The following is an 18,113-nucleotide window of genomic DNA, read 5'->3' as shown; positions in this document are numbered from 1 at the left end:
GCATCCATACTTGTAATATAATAAATCATTAAGAATAATTAAATGTTATTTATGATTTTTTTCCTGAGCACTCTGGTTTATAATCTGCAAGAACTTCTTTGTTTTTTTATGTTTAAATCCTAACAGGTAGGTACATTTCAGAATTTCTTCATTCATTTACAAAAATTTTATTGAGCATTTGCTACAAACAAAACACTAGCCTGGGGGATACAGTAGAGAACAAAAAGAGTCCTGTCCTGTCGGGCATATATTCTAATCATATTTTAGACCATTTTGATAGATTTCTGACAACAATTAGGGTAATCAGGATAAATCAGGGTAATTTTGTACTGCACTTTTCGCAGCCTTAGCAGAAACAACCTGTTTCCTTCTGTTTGATGTTCACTGGCAGCTAAAATTAGATATACAAAAACTGCTTCAGCATATATGATTTTTAAGGGATAAATGCCAAACCAGTTACAGAATCTGTTCTTTCCAATTCAATGTTGTTGTATTTATTCTATTTTGTTTGGCTGTTTTGTGTGAGAAATAAGCCATTTAGTACTGATTGTCTGTTGGCCTGACTAGCTTATCATTTAACTTCCCTTGGGTGTTTCATTTTCAGTTTGTTATATTTTCCTATGTAGAGAGATCCAGTTTTGTTAGAGGAATATATTAGGTTTCGTTTGTGAAAACATTTCGTAATCAAATTTTCAACAAGTATTATGAATGAGTATGAGAATTCTGCAGTTATTTCAAAACTTGAACTATTAAAACATTCAGTTTAAGAATTCATGTGTTTAATGTGATTTTTTCCCTCATTATATGTAGAGCAGATTTGCATAAAACTTTCTAAAACTTCCGTTTTTGGTGGACCCTTGATAACAGTGAGAGTTTTTGCTTTTCAAAATGCTGTGAAGCTTTGACCCACCTCCTAGAGAAATGGAAATAAGAACAAAAATTAACATATGGGACCTAATGAAACTTAAAAGCTTTTGCACAGCAAAGGAAACCATAAACAAGACGAAAAGACAACCCTCAGAATGGGAGAAAATATTTGCAAATGAAGCAACTAACAGAGGATTAATCTCCGAAATATACAGGCAGCTCATGCAGCTCAATATCAAAAAAACAAACAACCCAATCCAAAAATGGGCAGAAGACCTAAATAGACATTTCTCCAAAGAAGATATACAGATTGCCAACAAACACATGAAAGGATGCTCAACATCACTAATCATTAGAGAAATGTAAATCAAAACCACAACGAGGTGTCACCTCATCTCACACCGGTCAGAATGGCCATCATCAAGCAATCTACAAACAATAAGTGCTGGAGAAGATGTGGAGAAAAGGGAACCCTCTTGCACTGTTGGTGGGAATGTAAATTGATCTAGCCACTATGGAGAACAGTATGGAGGTTCCTTAAAAAACTAAAAATAGAACTACCATATGACCCAGCAATCCCACTACTGAGCATATACCCTGAGAAAACCATAATTCAAAAAGACACATGTACCACAATGTTCACTGCAGCACTATTTGCAATAGCCAGGGCATGGAAGCAACCTAAGTGTCCATCAACAGATGAATGGATAAAGAAGTTGTGGCACATGTATACAATGGAATATTACTCAGCCATAAAAAGAAACGAAATTGAGTTATTTGTAGTGAGGTGGATGGACCTAGAGTCTGTCATACAGAGTGAAGTAAGTCAGAAAGAGAAAAACATATACCGTATGCTAACACGTATATATGGAATCTTAAAAAAAAAAAGTCCTGGTGAACCTCGTGGCAGGGCAGGAATAAAGATGCAGACGTAGAGAATGGACTTGAGGACACGGGGAGGGGGAAGGGTAAGCTGGGACAAAGTGAGAGAGTAGCATTGACATATATACACTACCAAATGTAAAATAGATAGCTAGTGGGAAGAACCTGCATAGCACAGGGAGATCAGCTCGGTGCTTTGTGTCCACCTAGAGGGGTGGGATAGGGAGGGTGGGAGGGAGATGCAAGAGGGAGGGGATATGGGGATATATGTATACGTATAGCTGATTCACTTTGTTATACAGCAGAAACTAACACACCATTGTAAAGCAATTATACTCCAGTAAAGATGTTTTTAAAAAAATGCTGTGAAAGCTGAATGACAGGCAGTAATCTGAGGTTGGGAAGGGGAAGAATATATTTTTTGCATCCCCTCTAGTAAGCAGCTCAGAGCTTATTTAAGATCCTGGAATGACTTAACCCAAGACTTTTAATTTTAAAAAAGATACGGTCAGTAGCCTGGCCCACTAGTATGTGAAAAAGAAAAGCTTTGGCTAATTGCCAAAACAACATCGTCAAACAGTGCTTTGTTGGGGGGGTCATGTAGTAGGTGTTTTTGTTTTTTATGAGTTTGCTTTTTTGAATGTTGACTCATGACCATGGAATTGGCAGGAAGGATGTGGGAAGAAAATTAGGTATTTTGCTTTGTTTTACTGGCCATTTTTCTTCTCAGCATTTATTCCAGTATAGCAGTGATTGCTAATTTTTAAGTGTATGGGCTTTTTGTTTTTTGTTTTTGCTAGTTTGTACTTTATCTGTAAGTAATGTTACAAGTTTTTTATGCTGTATTTTATTTTGCTTGGAAAGGTGTATCTGAGCAGCTTCAGCATTGCCAAATTTACTCTCTCAAGTCATTTGAGGGTTTGGTAGATAATTTTAAAATAATAATGCTGATGATTTTGCAAGCTAAAACAGTTATAAAATTTTTGAAACGTATTTATAACCTACACAGTTTCTGAATACTTTTTACATAAAGTTTCTGAATTTAAGTAAATAGATACTTTTAAAAATCAGACATCATGAATGTATAAAGTAAAAATTAAGAGTCCCTGCCTTAAATGCCCCTCTTTCTCAGTCGCACTCCCTAGGAATAACATCTGCATCTCATGTGTTTTGTTTCATGTGTTTTATTTCAGGTGTGTGTGTGTGTGAATAAAATAACTTTTCAAAATGTAACTTCTTTATTGTTCATGTCTCTATTTATCTAGAATAAGGTAAGCACTCAACCAGTATTACTTGACTGGTGTTTATTTTCTGGTGTTTATTTCTGGTGTTTATTTTACTTTTGTAATTTGCTTTCTACATTCAGAGGCTGTAAACTCATATTTCATTTTAGATTTTTTTTTGAGTAATTTGCTGCATTCTGAAATCTCGAGGCAATCCTGTATGCCTTCCAGACTTTTATATCTCTGAAATGCTAGTTACAACCTTTATAGAGAGAGAGAACATATAATTTATTGTCCAAACTGGGGCACTTTGAGAGTGAAGGAGGCTGCTAATAATTTTGTTGATACAACAGACATAACTAGGGATATCCCAGACAAACTAGGGTAATGGTCACGCGGTTTACAAACTTCACGTTTTTGTTTGTTTTATTTACTTTTGGCAATAACTTTTCGTATGACTTTAATATTTTTTTCTTTTTATTTATTTATTTATTATGTATTTATTTTTGGCCACGTTGGGTCTTCGTTGCTGCACATGGGGCTTTCTCTAGTTGTGGTGAGCGGGGGCTACTTTGTTACAGTGCGTGGGCTTCTCATTGTGGTGGCTTCTCGTTGTGGAGCATGGGCTCTAGGCGCGCTGGCTTCAGTAGTTGTGGCACGTGGGCTCAGTAGTGTGGCTTACGGGCTCTAGAGCGCCGGCTTAGTACTTGTGATGCATGGGCTTAGTTGCTCTGCGGCAGGTGGTATCCTCCCAGACCAGGCTCGAACCCCTGTCCCCTGCCTTGGCAGGTGGATTCTTAACCACTGCACCACCAGGGAAGCTCCATATGACTTTACTGAATAAATTGGGAGAGTCATTTGGAAAAACAAGCTGTCAGTGATTTAAATAGAGGAAAACGGTACAAATCCCAAACCTTTCTTGTGCAGTTGTTTGAGTAGCCAAATCACTTTATGGAATCAGTATTAGTGTTTTGTTCTGTAAGTCAAAAGGTTACCTAACACTGTCAGTATTAGATGACGAGAGATCATGAAGAGTAAGCAGTTGTGCTAAGAGTTATAATAAAGCTAAGGAATTTTGGCACTGGTGTCTGTACCTGATTCCTGTTTGACAAAGCAGCTGTTTTCTGTCCCAAGTATATGAGCAATTCAGATTTGTTTTGTGTTTTTTTTTTTTTAAGAGAAGCTATTTTCTTTGTAAATTTAAAGATAAAAACAATATTATTTTTCAAAGAACTAACGGATTTTCAAAAATCAGATTATTTTATGGAAAAAGGGGGCTTTCTTTATATTGTTTGACTCTTTGGTACCAAGGTAATAATTGAGTACAGTTTACCTTTTATGGTTCAGGCATAATACCTGATACTTTTCTGAACATCTTATAGGGAATTTTGTTTTTGATCTGTTTTGCAAGACTGTATTTTATCACTTGTTTGTCTGTTCCTCACACCTTTTTTATTACTATTTATTTTCTTGAGTTCATCAGCTTACTGTTTGCATTCCTTTTTTAAAGGAATGTTAAATACAGTCTAACTTAGGCTTGTATCCTTTTCTTGATTATACTTCTCTATTAAAATTGCGTATGTTTTGTGTATTACCTAGTTGTTAATTCATTTTGTTTTTAATCCATCAAATATTCATTGAGGACCTTTTCTGTATGTTAGGCACTAGTTTAGGGCCTTGGATACAGTGGTGAATCCTGGTTATTTTCAATTCCACATTGTGGAGAGGAAATAGAACACCCACTACTGTGTTACTTTATGCATATTCTTTCATTTCATCTATCCAACAACTTTGAGTGGTTTATTATTGTGTCCATCCCTGGATAAGGAAAAGGAGGTAGAGAAAGTAACTTGGCCAGATCATGTAGGTAATTGGTTAGGGACTTGCAGATTCAGGATTTAAACTTAGATCAGTCTGACCTTAAAGCTGATGTTCATTTTTGGTATACCAGGCTCCTTCAGGCATTTTTTAGACTAAATTTTAGTCTCTTATGCCATGAATTCTTTTCAAATATCATTGTGATTTAATAGAGAAGTGTAATGGATTTGAAATCAAAGGGCTGGGTTGAAATCTCAATTTTAAAAAAACCCAGCTGGATGATTTGGGAAAGCACTTATGAAATAGGGTTAATATCTATCTAACTTACTATGTATGTTATAATAATGAAATAAGAAATAATATAAAGTATCTAGCAGAGGACCTAATACTCTGGGAAAAAAATTACTGTACTGTGCATCCGTGGTGAATCCATGGTGTTAGAACTGTTCATTTAGAACTGTGGAAAAAGGCCTTACCTTTTTTGGCATTCTTGGGGTACCTAAGCAGTTGTTGGTAAGATAACTATAGCTACCATTTTGATAATAGAGACCCTATTTTGGAGCCTTAGATTATCAGGACATTGACTTAGATGGAAAATACCTTCCTGAAGTTACATCGGAGTAAAGAGTTTAATAATAGCCTCAATTTTATGGACGTTTTTGAATTGATAATCTTTACTCCAAATGAATTGGTAGTTGAGTGTTCTTTAGCGTTAAAAATAGGGGAAATTCTTACTCTCAGAACTTCTCTATATCTCTAAATTCTGTTTTCCTTTAGCTGAAGTGAGTAAACCTCGGAGACAGCAGATTATAAACGTTTCCAAATTTTCAGTAATCCAAGGAAATCACATGTTAGTATACCCCACATAAAATTATGGTCTTACTAATATTTTTGGTTTCTTTAATATACTTTTTTCATCATTAAAGCAACTTTTGAGTCATTTGGTAAGGAGACAAAATGGTGTCATTTCTCAAAAAACTTAATTTGCTAAAAAATTTCTAAGGAACAGAAAAGCCATTAAGTTTGGCATAATGTTTATTTATCTGTTTATTTTTCAACTTGCCACTTGCTGCTCATGTACCTACTTTTCCTCTGTATAGCTACAGATGTTTCTCTTATAATTCCTTTAATTAATTATTGATGTCAGACGCACAGCATAGTAACTTTCTATTCTCTCTTTTCCTTACCTTTATGGAAGATCAGTACCACACTTGCTTTTTTCCAGTCTTCTGGTATCTCTCCAGTTCTTGAATTTTCAAAAATAATTGTAAGTGATTCAATTGTAAGTATGCCCTATACTTCTTTCATTGGATGAAAGCATATCTGTGATGCATGTCATCTCAAATTGCTAATTGTGAACATAAACTTTCCAAATACTCTTATATTTAATCAAAACAACATTTCTGCAGAGTTTTTATTATTTTATTTATAGGGTGTGTATTTTGCTAATTTTAAAAAATCATCTACTTTTGTCTGGATTTATGCCATTTATTTTTCATTAGGAGTCTTGTTTTCTTTGGTGTTTTTCCTTTGTTAAATTTTTAAGCTGTTATTCCCTTTTACAGTTCTACTACTGATAACTTATTTTGTTTTCTTGTTCTGAACTTTTCTATGAGACTTATGTGGAATAATTTCTGTATTTCTCTCTTCACAATGTATTTTTATTATATACTATTTTGTCCTGTATAGGAGAAAGCACTGAGTGTAGGGTACTTAGTCCTTTAAGTTTTTGCTGTGAAATAAGATTGATATGAAAATAATTACTCATTTGTGAATTTCTTTTTACAGTGTTATTCAGCCATAGCCCTTCCTGTTCTGCATTTTTCTTCTCAGTTCCTTAAATTACTCATAACTTTCTTATTTCCTGATTCTGACCTCAAGAAGACCTTAAACCACCTTTTCCTACCTTACCTCCACTATTCATTACTCTTCCTCTGTCAGCAGGAATTACTTTAAAAGCTTTTACTCCTTGCCTCAAAAATTGCCTCTTGTACTGTTTTACTAAGAGTGTCTCTCCCAAGTAGCTACATATGAAGTATCATTCATATGTACTTCAGAAAGTATTAAAGACATCCCTTTTAATACTCTTCTTTTTAATGGCGGTAAAGTATTCAGTTATGTGTATGTATAAAGTATAAATAGTGTTTAATGTCCCGATTAAAGTATTGATAGAAATTCATTTAATTTTGCTGACATCTGTTAGCTTTGAAGTACCTTCTGAGAAAAGTGATGCTGTTCAACGTAAGTATTAGAAAGATAGTAGGAAGTACTTACATACAGTTTTGAGTCAGTTTAATATTCTTCTATCATTCTAGATATTATTTTTGAAATTCCCCTTAAATTGGGCCAGATGTCTGTCTCTATATATACGTATACATATATATATTTAATCTGGATACATAGGTCTTGATTGATACAGAATTATGTGTTACTCTTGACTTCATATACATACTTTAGCTTTCTTTAGCAAATTACTCTTGCAAACTGAGACTTTTGTTTTTTAGCATACTCACCACATAAGTGGGGTTTTTTTCTTTACATTTCTAATTTTATGGTTTAATTTCTATTGAGTTTCTTCTAGTTTAACTTTTTTTACATCACAGACCATTTTGTCTCTATATAGTAAACAAGGGAGCAGCAACCTCTTTGGTCCCAATTGCCAAAAATGCAACATAACCACTTCAGTTGCTACTGCAGGACAAAAGAGAAGGAAAGAAAGGGAGTGAGGGAGTAGAAAAATAGAAGGAGAACGAGAACAGAAAGGCAGGGGAAATATAGGGAGACGTGGTCATGGAGAAGAGTGGTATCATGTCATAAGCAGTTGCCAGAAGCTACAATCAGTGCAACACACATTCACTCAACAATGAGCTAGCCTGGAGTCGAGGTGCGGGGGTATAGGGCTGAATGAATGGCAGTTCCTGCCCTCGTGGAATTTATAATCCTTCAGAGAAGTCAATCAATTAAATATTTAATTATGATAAAATGTGATAAGTGTTAGATAAAAAGGCAAGTACAGAGTAGTAGAATGTACATCTGCTGGACTCCCAACCAGCTTATTCTCAAGAGCTAAGTGTCACCCTAAGAAGTATGAAGTCACACTGTTTTAAAGGGTCTGCCTGTTCTGAGTTCTTTTCAAAGGAAGACAAACCACTCAACATGGTAGAAGACTATATTCTATTTTTATGACCTGGTTTGAAACAAAATTCCATTAAAAAGGATATGAATAAGTATAGTGCCTTATATCTTAAATGTTTAATGGAAAGAGGAATAGTTATGACTTTAAAGGGATTTTGTGAAATAGTTTATGTTAGGAGGTACTGAGTTCCTTTTCTCTTGAGATACTCAGGCAAAGGCTAGATGACTTTCAAGGACATTATAAAAGTAACTTATATGAGTGAGTGGGAGGCTGGACTAGGTGGCCTTGATTCTGTGTACTGAGTCACAATATGTAGTGAAAACTTATATTTTCTTCTAGTGTATTATTCTTATAAGACTTGAGAAAACAGTTTAATTACTGTCAGTTGCTTGTCCACGGTAATAATAAATGCGTACATGTTATTTTATTGATTTAAGATGGGGAAACTATATATGTAGATTTTATTTTAAAGTATACCAAAGATTTATGGATTACTGTGCAAGGGAGTTTTAGGCCAGTTCTGGGACTTTAAGCTAATAACTGTTGTTACAAACCTCCCATTATACATTACATAAAGAAAAATGGATTGTTGAGTAGTAGATCTTTGACTTGGATGTTACAATGTGTGGTGTTTTAAGGGTAAAGTACCATTGTAGAAGATGATATCTAGGGGGAGGCAGGTCTGACGAAAGAGCCAAGGTGAGGTTCACATGATTATAGCAACATCAAAGAGTTGTTTTTTAAGACTTAATTTAGACTTAATTTCAGATCTCAGTAATATAAATCTAATTTTTTCCATTTATTTATTGGGGCATTTTTAATCAGATATAGTGACTTGTTCAGAAGGATATATTAATTAGATTTCTATAGTGGTAGTTCTAAATGGATTCAGAAGAGGGAAAATTCTTGAAGATCACTTTTTCTCATTTAGATCCTTCACCTTTATACTCATTTATGAATATGCCATTGACCTTTTTAGTATTTAGCAAGAACAATGTATTTAGCTGATTTTAACTGGGTTTTATAGTTAAATTATTGATAGTTATGTTATATTGCCCTGTGAAACAAAACAAAATGAAAATCCAAGCAGTCCTTCCAATTTTCCTGTGGTAGAGTAACATTGAAAAGAAATCACTTCCTACTTTCTTAGTACAGTACTGTGGTATCTCTGGAATGTGATGGATTTATCCTTTCTTTTCCATGTCTTTTATTATCATACTCTACATAGTAAATGTTTCTAAAAGGATGTCTTTGGGGTTATCTTTAAGAATGAAGATGTTTAACTACAATTTTATAAATATATCTGGAGTTTACATATATTGCTTATTATGATTTTTCTTTCTTAAACTTTGTTTTTACATGACGTCTCTCATTGGAAAGGGGATTTTCAATACTCATTTCAAGCAGTTTCTCAACATGTATGTAAAAAAAAAAGGCAGTTTTTTGCCTTTGAATTTGAAAAAGAAAATGCATTACAAGATTAATTGTGGACTTAGGTTTTTAATGCTTTGATTAAGAATTTGAATTTTAGTTTGGGAAGAACAGCAATAGTATTAGTAGTAATTGACAGTGTTAGTAATTATAGTCTTTAGTAGAGGTCGTAGCTGCCACACTAATAATAGTAGGAGGAGGATGCCTGTATTTGGCAGGTAAGAAAATAGTTTAGAGAGACGCAATATCTTGTTAGTGGCTGAGCTGCAATTAGAGACCAGGTTGGCCAACCCATTGTTTTTTCCATAATGCTATACTGTCTCAATCTGATGTTTGAGATCATGGCTGTGAAAGTGCTTTAATAATGATAAAGTGTTAGGCAAAGATGAGGTGTTGGTTTAATATAAAATGAACTCTGGCCTCAGTTGACTAAAATGGGGAATGTGAAATGATCAGCACGTTTTGGCAAAAGGCAGGAGAGATAAAACAATTGAAAGTCAAGTATGGTATGTTGAAGCACTATATTTCACCCATTTAGTACAGAGTTTTGTGGTTGGGTTGTGATTGTGACATTAGTGGTTCCCGACCCTTATTTCCCTGTTTAACTCCATGACTTCTGGGCATGCAGATATGGCAAGATGGTAGCCTTGTTCAATCTCAGACTATTTTGTCTTTTATCCTCAAGATTGATATATTTTTCAGATAAAGATGATTAAGAACTCAAAGCTTTCTTTGGAATAAAGTTAAAACATAGGAATCCCGTGCTCTTGGAACTTAAAATTTTTAGCGTACAAAAAGTAGGACATGCAAATGCTGAACTGTTAAACTGAGAAATAAGTGGGCCCTCTAAATAAATAAACATTTACGAGGTGTCCAGAGTGTAGTGTTCATGCCAAGGGTGAAAATGAGTAGGGAACTTAAGACAGAAGTGTTGTCACTTTCACTTAGGGAAGACGCTCTTAGATGAGGTGAGAATTTTGAGTTTTCTTCTTTTTTTTTTTAAATAAGGGAAGAGGAGGAAAACATCAGAGCTAATGGGGTAGTTTAGGGAATAGGAGAACTAAATAGTGGGAATATGAATTTGAGATTAAGGGACTGGAGGATTGAACTGAACAAAAAGTAGGGGGGAAATAGGAGGTAATCTGGGTTGTTTTGTATATGTTCCTTTAGCTAAATTACTGTTGCTTTGGAGCCCATTATGGGGCTTTTGGGAGAGAAGAAAATGATTCTGAAAAAGCAGGGTAAATTCTAATTTGAACAGCAGCACATGTAATTGATGAACAGGGAACAGTGCTAGAAGTTCTTGAAGGAGATTGATGTACCACTATTCTTAGAGAATTTAGATAATTTAAATAGACCTATTATTTATGTAAAAGTTCTATTTTTAATTTAGAAAAATGAGATGTCATGTATGAAAGGTGAAGTATCTTTTGTACTATTAGACATTGCTGGGATTTATTGCAATTTTTTTCCCTCCAGGGTTTGGATTCAGGATTTGTTCCTAGTGTCCAAGACTTTGATAAGAAACTTACAGAGGCTGATGCTTACCTACAAATCTTGATAGAACAGTTAAAGGTATGGCATTCGATTATATATTGAATTTATATAAAGTAGTAAATGTTACTGAGCTGGATTTTGAGTAAAAATAGTTACTTGATGTTACTTTACAACCCTTACTGGTTTTTCAGTAGTTTTTAAAGCTAACCTAAACATAATCAGAAAAAAATAAGACAAGATTAGATTCATATTTTGTTTAAAAGTTGTGTGAAACTGGTAAATTTTAAGTGGCTCGATTTCTAAGGCCATTTTTCATTTTGGGGGAGTTGGGGGATTGGGAGAGTTTACTTCTCTACTTCCTTTATCATTATTAAAATTGTCTCCTTCAACTCCCACTTTAAAATTAATTACAAGCAAAGCTCCTGGAAAGAACAAGGAATGTTGATAAACTTGGATGACAAGGCAGAAAAAACTTAGGTTTGAACTGATATTTTAAGTTCTTAAAGTCATATGTTTTCTTTTGCTTGTAATTCTACCAGAGTAATTGATCTTGACTGTTTAAAATAGTTCAATAGAATCTGACTTGATAACAATGCCTTGAAAAAATGTGTGTTATCTTGTATTTTAGTAAACATTAATTATACATTTAATGCATGTATAAACCATCCCTGGCAGAAATATGTTTGCTTTTCTTTGCTTAGTAAATGTGTACTATGTAGTACAGGCTTGACGCTATAATCATTTTTTTCTTAATCCTGTAGCTTTTTGATGACAAACTTCAAAACTGCAAAGATGATGAACAGAGAAAGGTAACTTCTATAATCATGATTTTGACTTTAAAATTTTTGAAACCAAGAGCCTTTTGGAGAAGTAATAGAAGGACCTCGGTGTTTTGACTACTATAATAGTACTGTTGACCTATTATGATAGTATGTCATATAGATTTCAAGTGGCGTTTTCTGGTGAATTTCTGGTATGGTTTCATAATTGAACAAAAGAGTAACACAGAAAATTTTATTATGATACCCTTTTTGTAAGTACCACCTTTAGGAATAAGTTCTTTCTCTTCAAGTATCATATGTTGAAGATTGAAAGTTATTAAATTTACATGTGGTCACTTCAGATATTAATAAAGCAACCAGCAAAATTTTCAAAATAAACCAGAAGCCACATATAGTTCCTCCCTTTGGGTTTCTGACAACTACTTTGTAGTTTGAATATTGTTTTCTTTTTTTCAATTAACATTTTTCTTCTCCTTGACTAGATTTCCTGATGCAGCATCATTTATTTTTTTGCATTTCTGTTAACCATAGCCTTGCATTTGTCTTTTACACTTGGTAATAGTAGTAACTCATGTTTAGCTCACCTTCTTAGTTTTGGAATTTAGTCTCATGTCATTTTTTAAACAACTTTGCAAAATTTAAGGTGATTCTAAAATAAGCATTTTAAAATCACATAGTGAATCCTATAGAAAAAACAAAAATTGTTTTCAGGTAAGGGATAAGAATGTTTTATATTAGTCTTACAAATCTTGAATTGAATCACATGAATTTTATTTGAGGATATAATCCATAAAATGTCTGAATTTTTTATTTAAACGTTTGATTTAAATTAAAAAGTTTAACCAAAAGCACTTCCCAACCTGCCTGAACTGATTTAGAGTAATGAGTACATTTTGGTAAAATTCTTTAAATGACTAACCAGTAAAAAACAACGATACCTCTTTGTGTTTCTGATAATTTCTGTTTAAATTTATTATTTTTCACAGAAAATTGAAACTCTCAAAGAGACAACAAATGTAAGTTATATGTTTGATAAACTCTGGCTTTGCATTAGAAAGTGCCTTAAAATGTTTCTATTTTAAGTTGCTACTATTAATAAGAGCAATTGAGTTTTTGATTTTTATGAATTTTTACAAAGGTGTTTAAGAATTGTATTATCTCCTATCTTAAAGGACTTTAAGTGAATAGAATAATCCCTTTAATTGAATTGACTTCGTGTGCCATTTTATCTGTTTCTGGTCTTGTCTGTTTGAGACCCTTGGATAAAAGGTTTCATCCATGCACAATGTATATTCTCTTTTTTATAATTAAATATATAGTGATTTGAGTTTTCTGATGTACTGGCCTTCTGACATTATATAATGCGTTTCTAATAAGATTTGTATTTTGATAAAAGCATTTTAAAAACAGACGTGGTAGTATTCCAGGTTCACCAATATTTTGATAGGATCCTTTACTCTCCATAATTCCATGAAAGTCTTGAATAGACGTTTTAGGAATTTACATTGGGATTGCCTGCTGATGATCTAAGAATTTGGAAGTTAATCAAATTCGCATCACTTTATGTTTGAACTGTTGAAAGACCCTTTAGATGTTATTCAGTATAAATTAACAATTTTTTGGTATTTCCAAACAATTCATAGAATTGCTAATGATAATTTCATTTGACACTATCAGCATGTTAGAACCCACTGGAAATCCAGAGAGGGTATTTTTTATGTAGAATAGACTTAAACCCTGTATATTTGAACTGACTTTTATATTTTAAGTTTTAGCATTGTGTGGCCATTTGGGGGAAGATCCTAAAATCAGTGTTTTGTTTTTATAGAGCATGGTAGAATCAATTAAACACTGCATTGTGTTGCTGCAGATCGCTAAAGTAAGTAAATTTTATTTTTGATTACTTTCATTTAATGGGATTTTAATATATGGCATTTTTCTCTAATAGCCAGAATACTCAGTTCTGAAATATATTACCTTTCTACAGTAAATTTAAGTTATAGTTTGGCGTTACTGGTACTATTGAAAAACCATTGTGTTTGGATGTTACCTTGCCAGCCTGTGCTTGTTTTTGATAAGGTCATTTGTGATGGTGGCTGGGAAGGAGGGGAGCACATTTGAATGACTCACCCTTTCCATTGTCACTGCTTGAAATAGGGACATATTTTGCAAAACCTTTCACAAAAAAGTTTTTCTTAGGAAAAAAGGAATTTAAACTTTAGCAGAGTTGTTTTTTTCATCCATAATGAAGAGTACAATAGAGGTGTGGTTTTTTAAATTGTTTTTTACATATTTTTTCTAGTACTGAACTGTTGGGTTGGCCAAAAGTTTCGTTCATTTTTTTCCGTAAGATGGCTCTAGTAGCACTTAATTGTCTTTAACTTCATTCAAAACAGTTTTGTTAGATTGATGAAACAGCTGTCATATTAGCGTGCATTTAAAAAAAGACTCATCAAAATTGGTGCATTTTTGTGTAGCCATTTTAATATTAAAGATGGAAGGAAAAAAGCAACATTTTCACCATACTGTGCTTTATTATTTCAAGAAAGGTAAAAACACTGCCAAAATGCAAAAAAAGATCTGTGCAGTGTATGGAGGAGGTGCTGTGACTGATCAAACGTGTGTGTCAAAAGTGGTTTGCAAAGTTTCGTGCTAGAGATTTCTTGCTGGATGATGCTCCACAGTCGTGTAGACCAGTTGAAGTTGATAGCGATCAAATCGAGGCATTAATTGAGAACACTCAATGTTATACCACGTGGGAGAAAGCCGACATACTCAAAATGTCCAAATCAAGCAGTGAAAATCACTTGCACCAGCTTGGTTATGTTAATCGCGTTGACATTTGGGTTCCACATAAGTTAAGCGAAGAAAACCTTCTTGACCATATTTCCGCATGCGATTCTCTACTTAAACGTAATGAAAACGTTCTGTTTTTAAAACAAATTGTGACCGGCGATGAAAAGTGGATACTGTACAATAATGTACAGAGATCATGGGGCAAGCGAAGTGAACTACCACCAACCACACCAAAGGCCAGTCTTCATCCAGAGAAGGTGATATTGTGTATATGGTGGGATTGGAAGGGAGTCCTCTATTATGAGCTCCTTCCGGAAAACCAAACGATTCATTCCAACAAGTACTGCTCCCAGTTAGACCAACTGAAAGCAGCACTTGATGAAAAGTGTCCAGAATTAGTCAACAGAAAACACATAATCTTCCATCAGGATAACACAAGACTGCATGTTGTTTCTTTGATGACCAGGCAAAAACTGTTACAGCTTGGCTGGGAAGTTCTGATTGATCCGCCATATTCACCAGACATTGCACCTGCGGATTTCCATTTATTTCGGTCTTTCCAAAATTCTCTTAATGGAAAAAATTTCAATTCCCTGAAAGACTGTAAAAGGCACCTGGAACAGTTCTTTGCTCAAAATGATAAAAAGTTTTGGGAAGATGGAATTACGCAGTTGCCTGAAAAATGGCAGAAGGTAGTGGAAAAAAACGGTGAATATGTTGTTCAATAAAGTTCTTGGTGAAAATGAAAAATGTCTTTTATATTTACTTAAAAACCAAAGGCACTTTTTGACCAACCCAATACATTAATAAACCACTGCTTTAATTACTGTTCCTTATTCATGGAATAAAAACATATTTTGGATTATTGTGGTTGGTTAACAATTTCATGGCTATTGCCTGCTTTTCTGAAAAATTTTGGTGTGTTCAACCTAAATATGTACTTGATTGCATGACATTTTGAGAAACAAGAATTTAGTGTTTGAAAATAAGTATTAAAAAAATTTTTTTTCCATTGACTGTACCTCTGTATTTCTAGCCAGTGGCTAGAAGCAGGTGGGCAGCCAATTCAGCAACCAGTTTTGGAAATGATGTTTGAGTTTTTAATTATTTGGCCTATTTTACTTATTCAGTTGCATATATTTGTTTGCCTAATAATGGACACTATTTTCCTAGCATTGTTAATGACACAATAGTATAGAAAAATGCATTTGTGCTTAGATAGTATGGATATTCAGCTTGTAAGTTTAGGGGTGAGGGGAAGTATCATTTTCTTTTGAGGCCAGATTCAGTATTAAAGTGTCAGAACTTAGGGCTTGTGTTCATTTTCTAGGTATTTTTGACCACTCTGCCTGATTTCCTATGTATGTGTCTAAATTCTTCCATCTATTTTTGTGAATCAGAATACATTCTAAAGCTTAAGAAGGGAGTATAGGGTTGGAGGCACAAAAGGGGTAAGGTTTTCTTTATTGTGAAATTACATGGGTGGGTTGGGGCCACCTACAGTTACCCAGAAGCTTATATACAGATAACCAGTAAACTACATTAAGCCCAGTGTGAGTAGATAGGTATTTTAGGGATTCAACAGTGCCTTCTCTAGAAGATTGAGGAAGTAGAAGAGCTGATAGTGTTTAGGCCAATTTGGATCATCTCTACAAATCAATCAGGTCTTTAGATAGTTGTAAAACAGGGCAGCCTAGCCTCTTTCAGTAGCTCACCATTTAGCCACCCAACAAGAACATTTTTGATGTTCTGTCTTTGGAATGAGTTACAATTCAAGTTACTAAAACTTCTTTCTAGAAATTTCTACAGTTAAGTCAGTACCTGCTACCTGTCTGTTTTAGCCCAGCTTAATAGACCTGCATTTCAAGGTCCTTCAGAATGGATAACATGGATCAAGTAAATGGAGTTTGGCTTTTTAATTTTTTCCAGAAGGAATTTCATCGTTAAGGCTTTTTATGTACAGATACATCCCTCAAATTATATATATGTACCCTGTATGAACTCTTTGTGTATTTTTAAACAATTTAAGTGTAAATAGACCATGTCACTTGCCTGCTCAAATCCCCTTATTGGTTTCCCACCTCCCTTGGAATGGAATCTAAGTTACTTAACCATAACTTCATGTCATTTGAGCGTCACTACTCCCTCACCTCACCTTGCTTGATCACACCATTCTAACAACATCGGCCTGTTTTCTTTTTCTCAGGCCAAGTTTTTTCTGCTTCAGGGATTTGCATTTGCTTTCCCCTCTGCCTAGAAGGCATTTCTTCCAGACTTCCAGGGTTCACACCCTCACTTTATTCAAATTTCTGCCCACGTGAAATCTCTTTGGAGAGACCTTGCTGACCACTCTATCTAAAATAATCTCTACCCTCCCAGTAGTTTCTTTTTCTTCATGGTCTTGCATCATTAGCCAGATTTACATGGTATCCTGTTTATTGTCTGTCTATACCTGACTATAATCTCCATGAGGACTTTGTCTTAGAATGCTTGCACTGCCATAACAAAACACCACAGACTGAGTGGCTTTAACAACAGAAATTTATTTTCTCACAGTTTTGGAGGCTAGAAGTCCAAGATCAAGGTTCCTGTTGATTTGGTTTCTGGTGAGGACTTTCTTCCTGGCTTGTAGACAGCCACCTTCTCACTATGTCCTTACGGGACCTTTCCTTGGTGGTACACACTGAGAGTGAGCATGAATGAGAGCTCTCTTGTGTCTCTTCTTAGAAGGACACTTACTGGATTGGGGCCCCACCCTTAGGACCTTATTTAATCTTAACTTACTTCCTTTACTCCAAATACAGTCACACTGGGGTTAGGGCTTCATTGTCTGAATTGGGGTGGGGGGCCCACAAACATTCACTCCATAACACCACTGTATCCTCAGTGCCTAGAACAGTTACCTGCCACAAAGTAGGGGCCTGATAAATAATTGTGAATTTTGAATGATTTTTTTAACACATAATTTTTAATAGTTGTGTGATTCAGTATTTCCACTATATGTATGATTTTTTTTATTTATCATCCTTATGAATTAATCTTTGCGTAATCAGTCAATCTGTGATTAAGATATACAGTTTTTAAATAATAGTGAGAGGCAGCATTACATTTTTAAGAGCATGGACTCTGGAGCCAGATGGTCTGGGTTTGAATCCTTGTACCACCACTTGAGCAAGTTTATTTATCCTCCCTGTGCTTTGGTTTTCTCCTATATAATAGGAATAATAATATTATCTGTACTCTTGCTGATAGTGTGAAACTTAAATGAATTAGTGTTTGTAATGCTCTTAGTACCAAGCATATAATTAGTCCTAAATAATTGTTAACTTAAAAAAACTTTTTATTAGGACATAAATTTTAAAGCCACAGAATGGCATGTTGGTAAAATTTTGAGAACTTCCATTTAACACTGATGGGAATATAAATTGTTTTAGTTACTTTGGAAGATTATTCTGCCCTGGCAGGTTAATAAGACTTTGGAATCAGCTACTTTTAGAAGATGTATTGTCATCTGAGACCCCAAAGGGATGTGGCCCAAAAAAAAAGAAAAAGAAAATGTAGCTAATTTGATACCTTTCTTGTTTTGGGTTGATTTAGTTTTAGGTTCTTAGAGGCAGCATGCTATAGGTAGGATTTTAAGCTCCTTCCAGTTTTTTGAGTCTTTGATTTTAATTCTCATTC

At 34.3% G+C, this 18,113-nt stretch overlaps 1 protein-coding gene across 7 annotated transcripts in view; it reads left to right on the top strand.

The window, feature by feature from the left end:
• OSBPL9 (oxysterol binding protein like 9) overlaps positions 1-18,113 on the top strand; it is a 180,304-nt gene that overhangs the window by 120,591 nt on the left and 41,600 nt on the right. For 5 of the 7 annotated variants that reach the window (XM_082429391.1, XM_082429390.1, XM_082429392.1 and 2 more), the window contains 4 exons: positions 10,837-10,932; positions 11,616-11,663; positions 12,623-12,652; positions 13,465-13,515. In XM_082429391.1, coding sequence (XP_082285517.1) covers positions 10,837-10,932; positions 11,616-11,663; positions 12,623-12,652; positions 13,465-13,515 — 225 coding nt within the window. Of the gene's footprint in view, positions 1-5,988; positions 6,058-10,836; positions 10,933-11,615; positions 11,664-12,622; positions 12,653-13,464; positions 13,516-18,113 lie in introns of all 7 variants that reach the window. The other 2 variants (XM_082429389.1, XM_082429388.1) reach the window with 1 other exon arrangement.

Source organism: Balaenoptera physalus (assembly GCF_965194825.1).
Source record: "Balaenoptera physalus genome assembly, chromosome: 1".
Taxonomy (NCBI): Eukaryota; Metazoa; Chordata; class Mammalia; order Artiodactyla; family Balaenopteridae; genus Balaenoptera; species Balaenoptera physalus.
The sequence above is the reverse complement of the archived record's forward strand: the minus strand, read 5'-3'. Positions and strand labels throughout refer to the sequence as shown.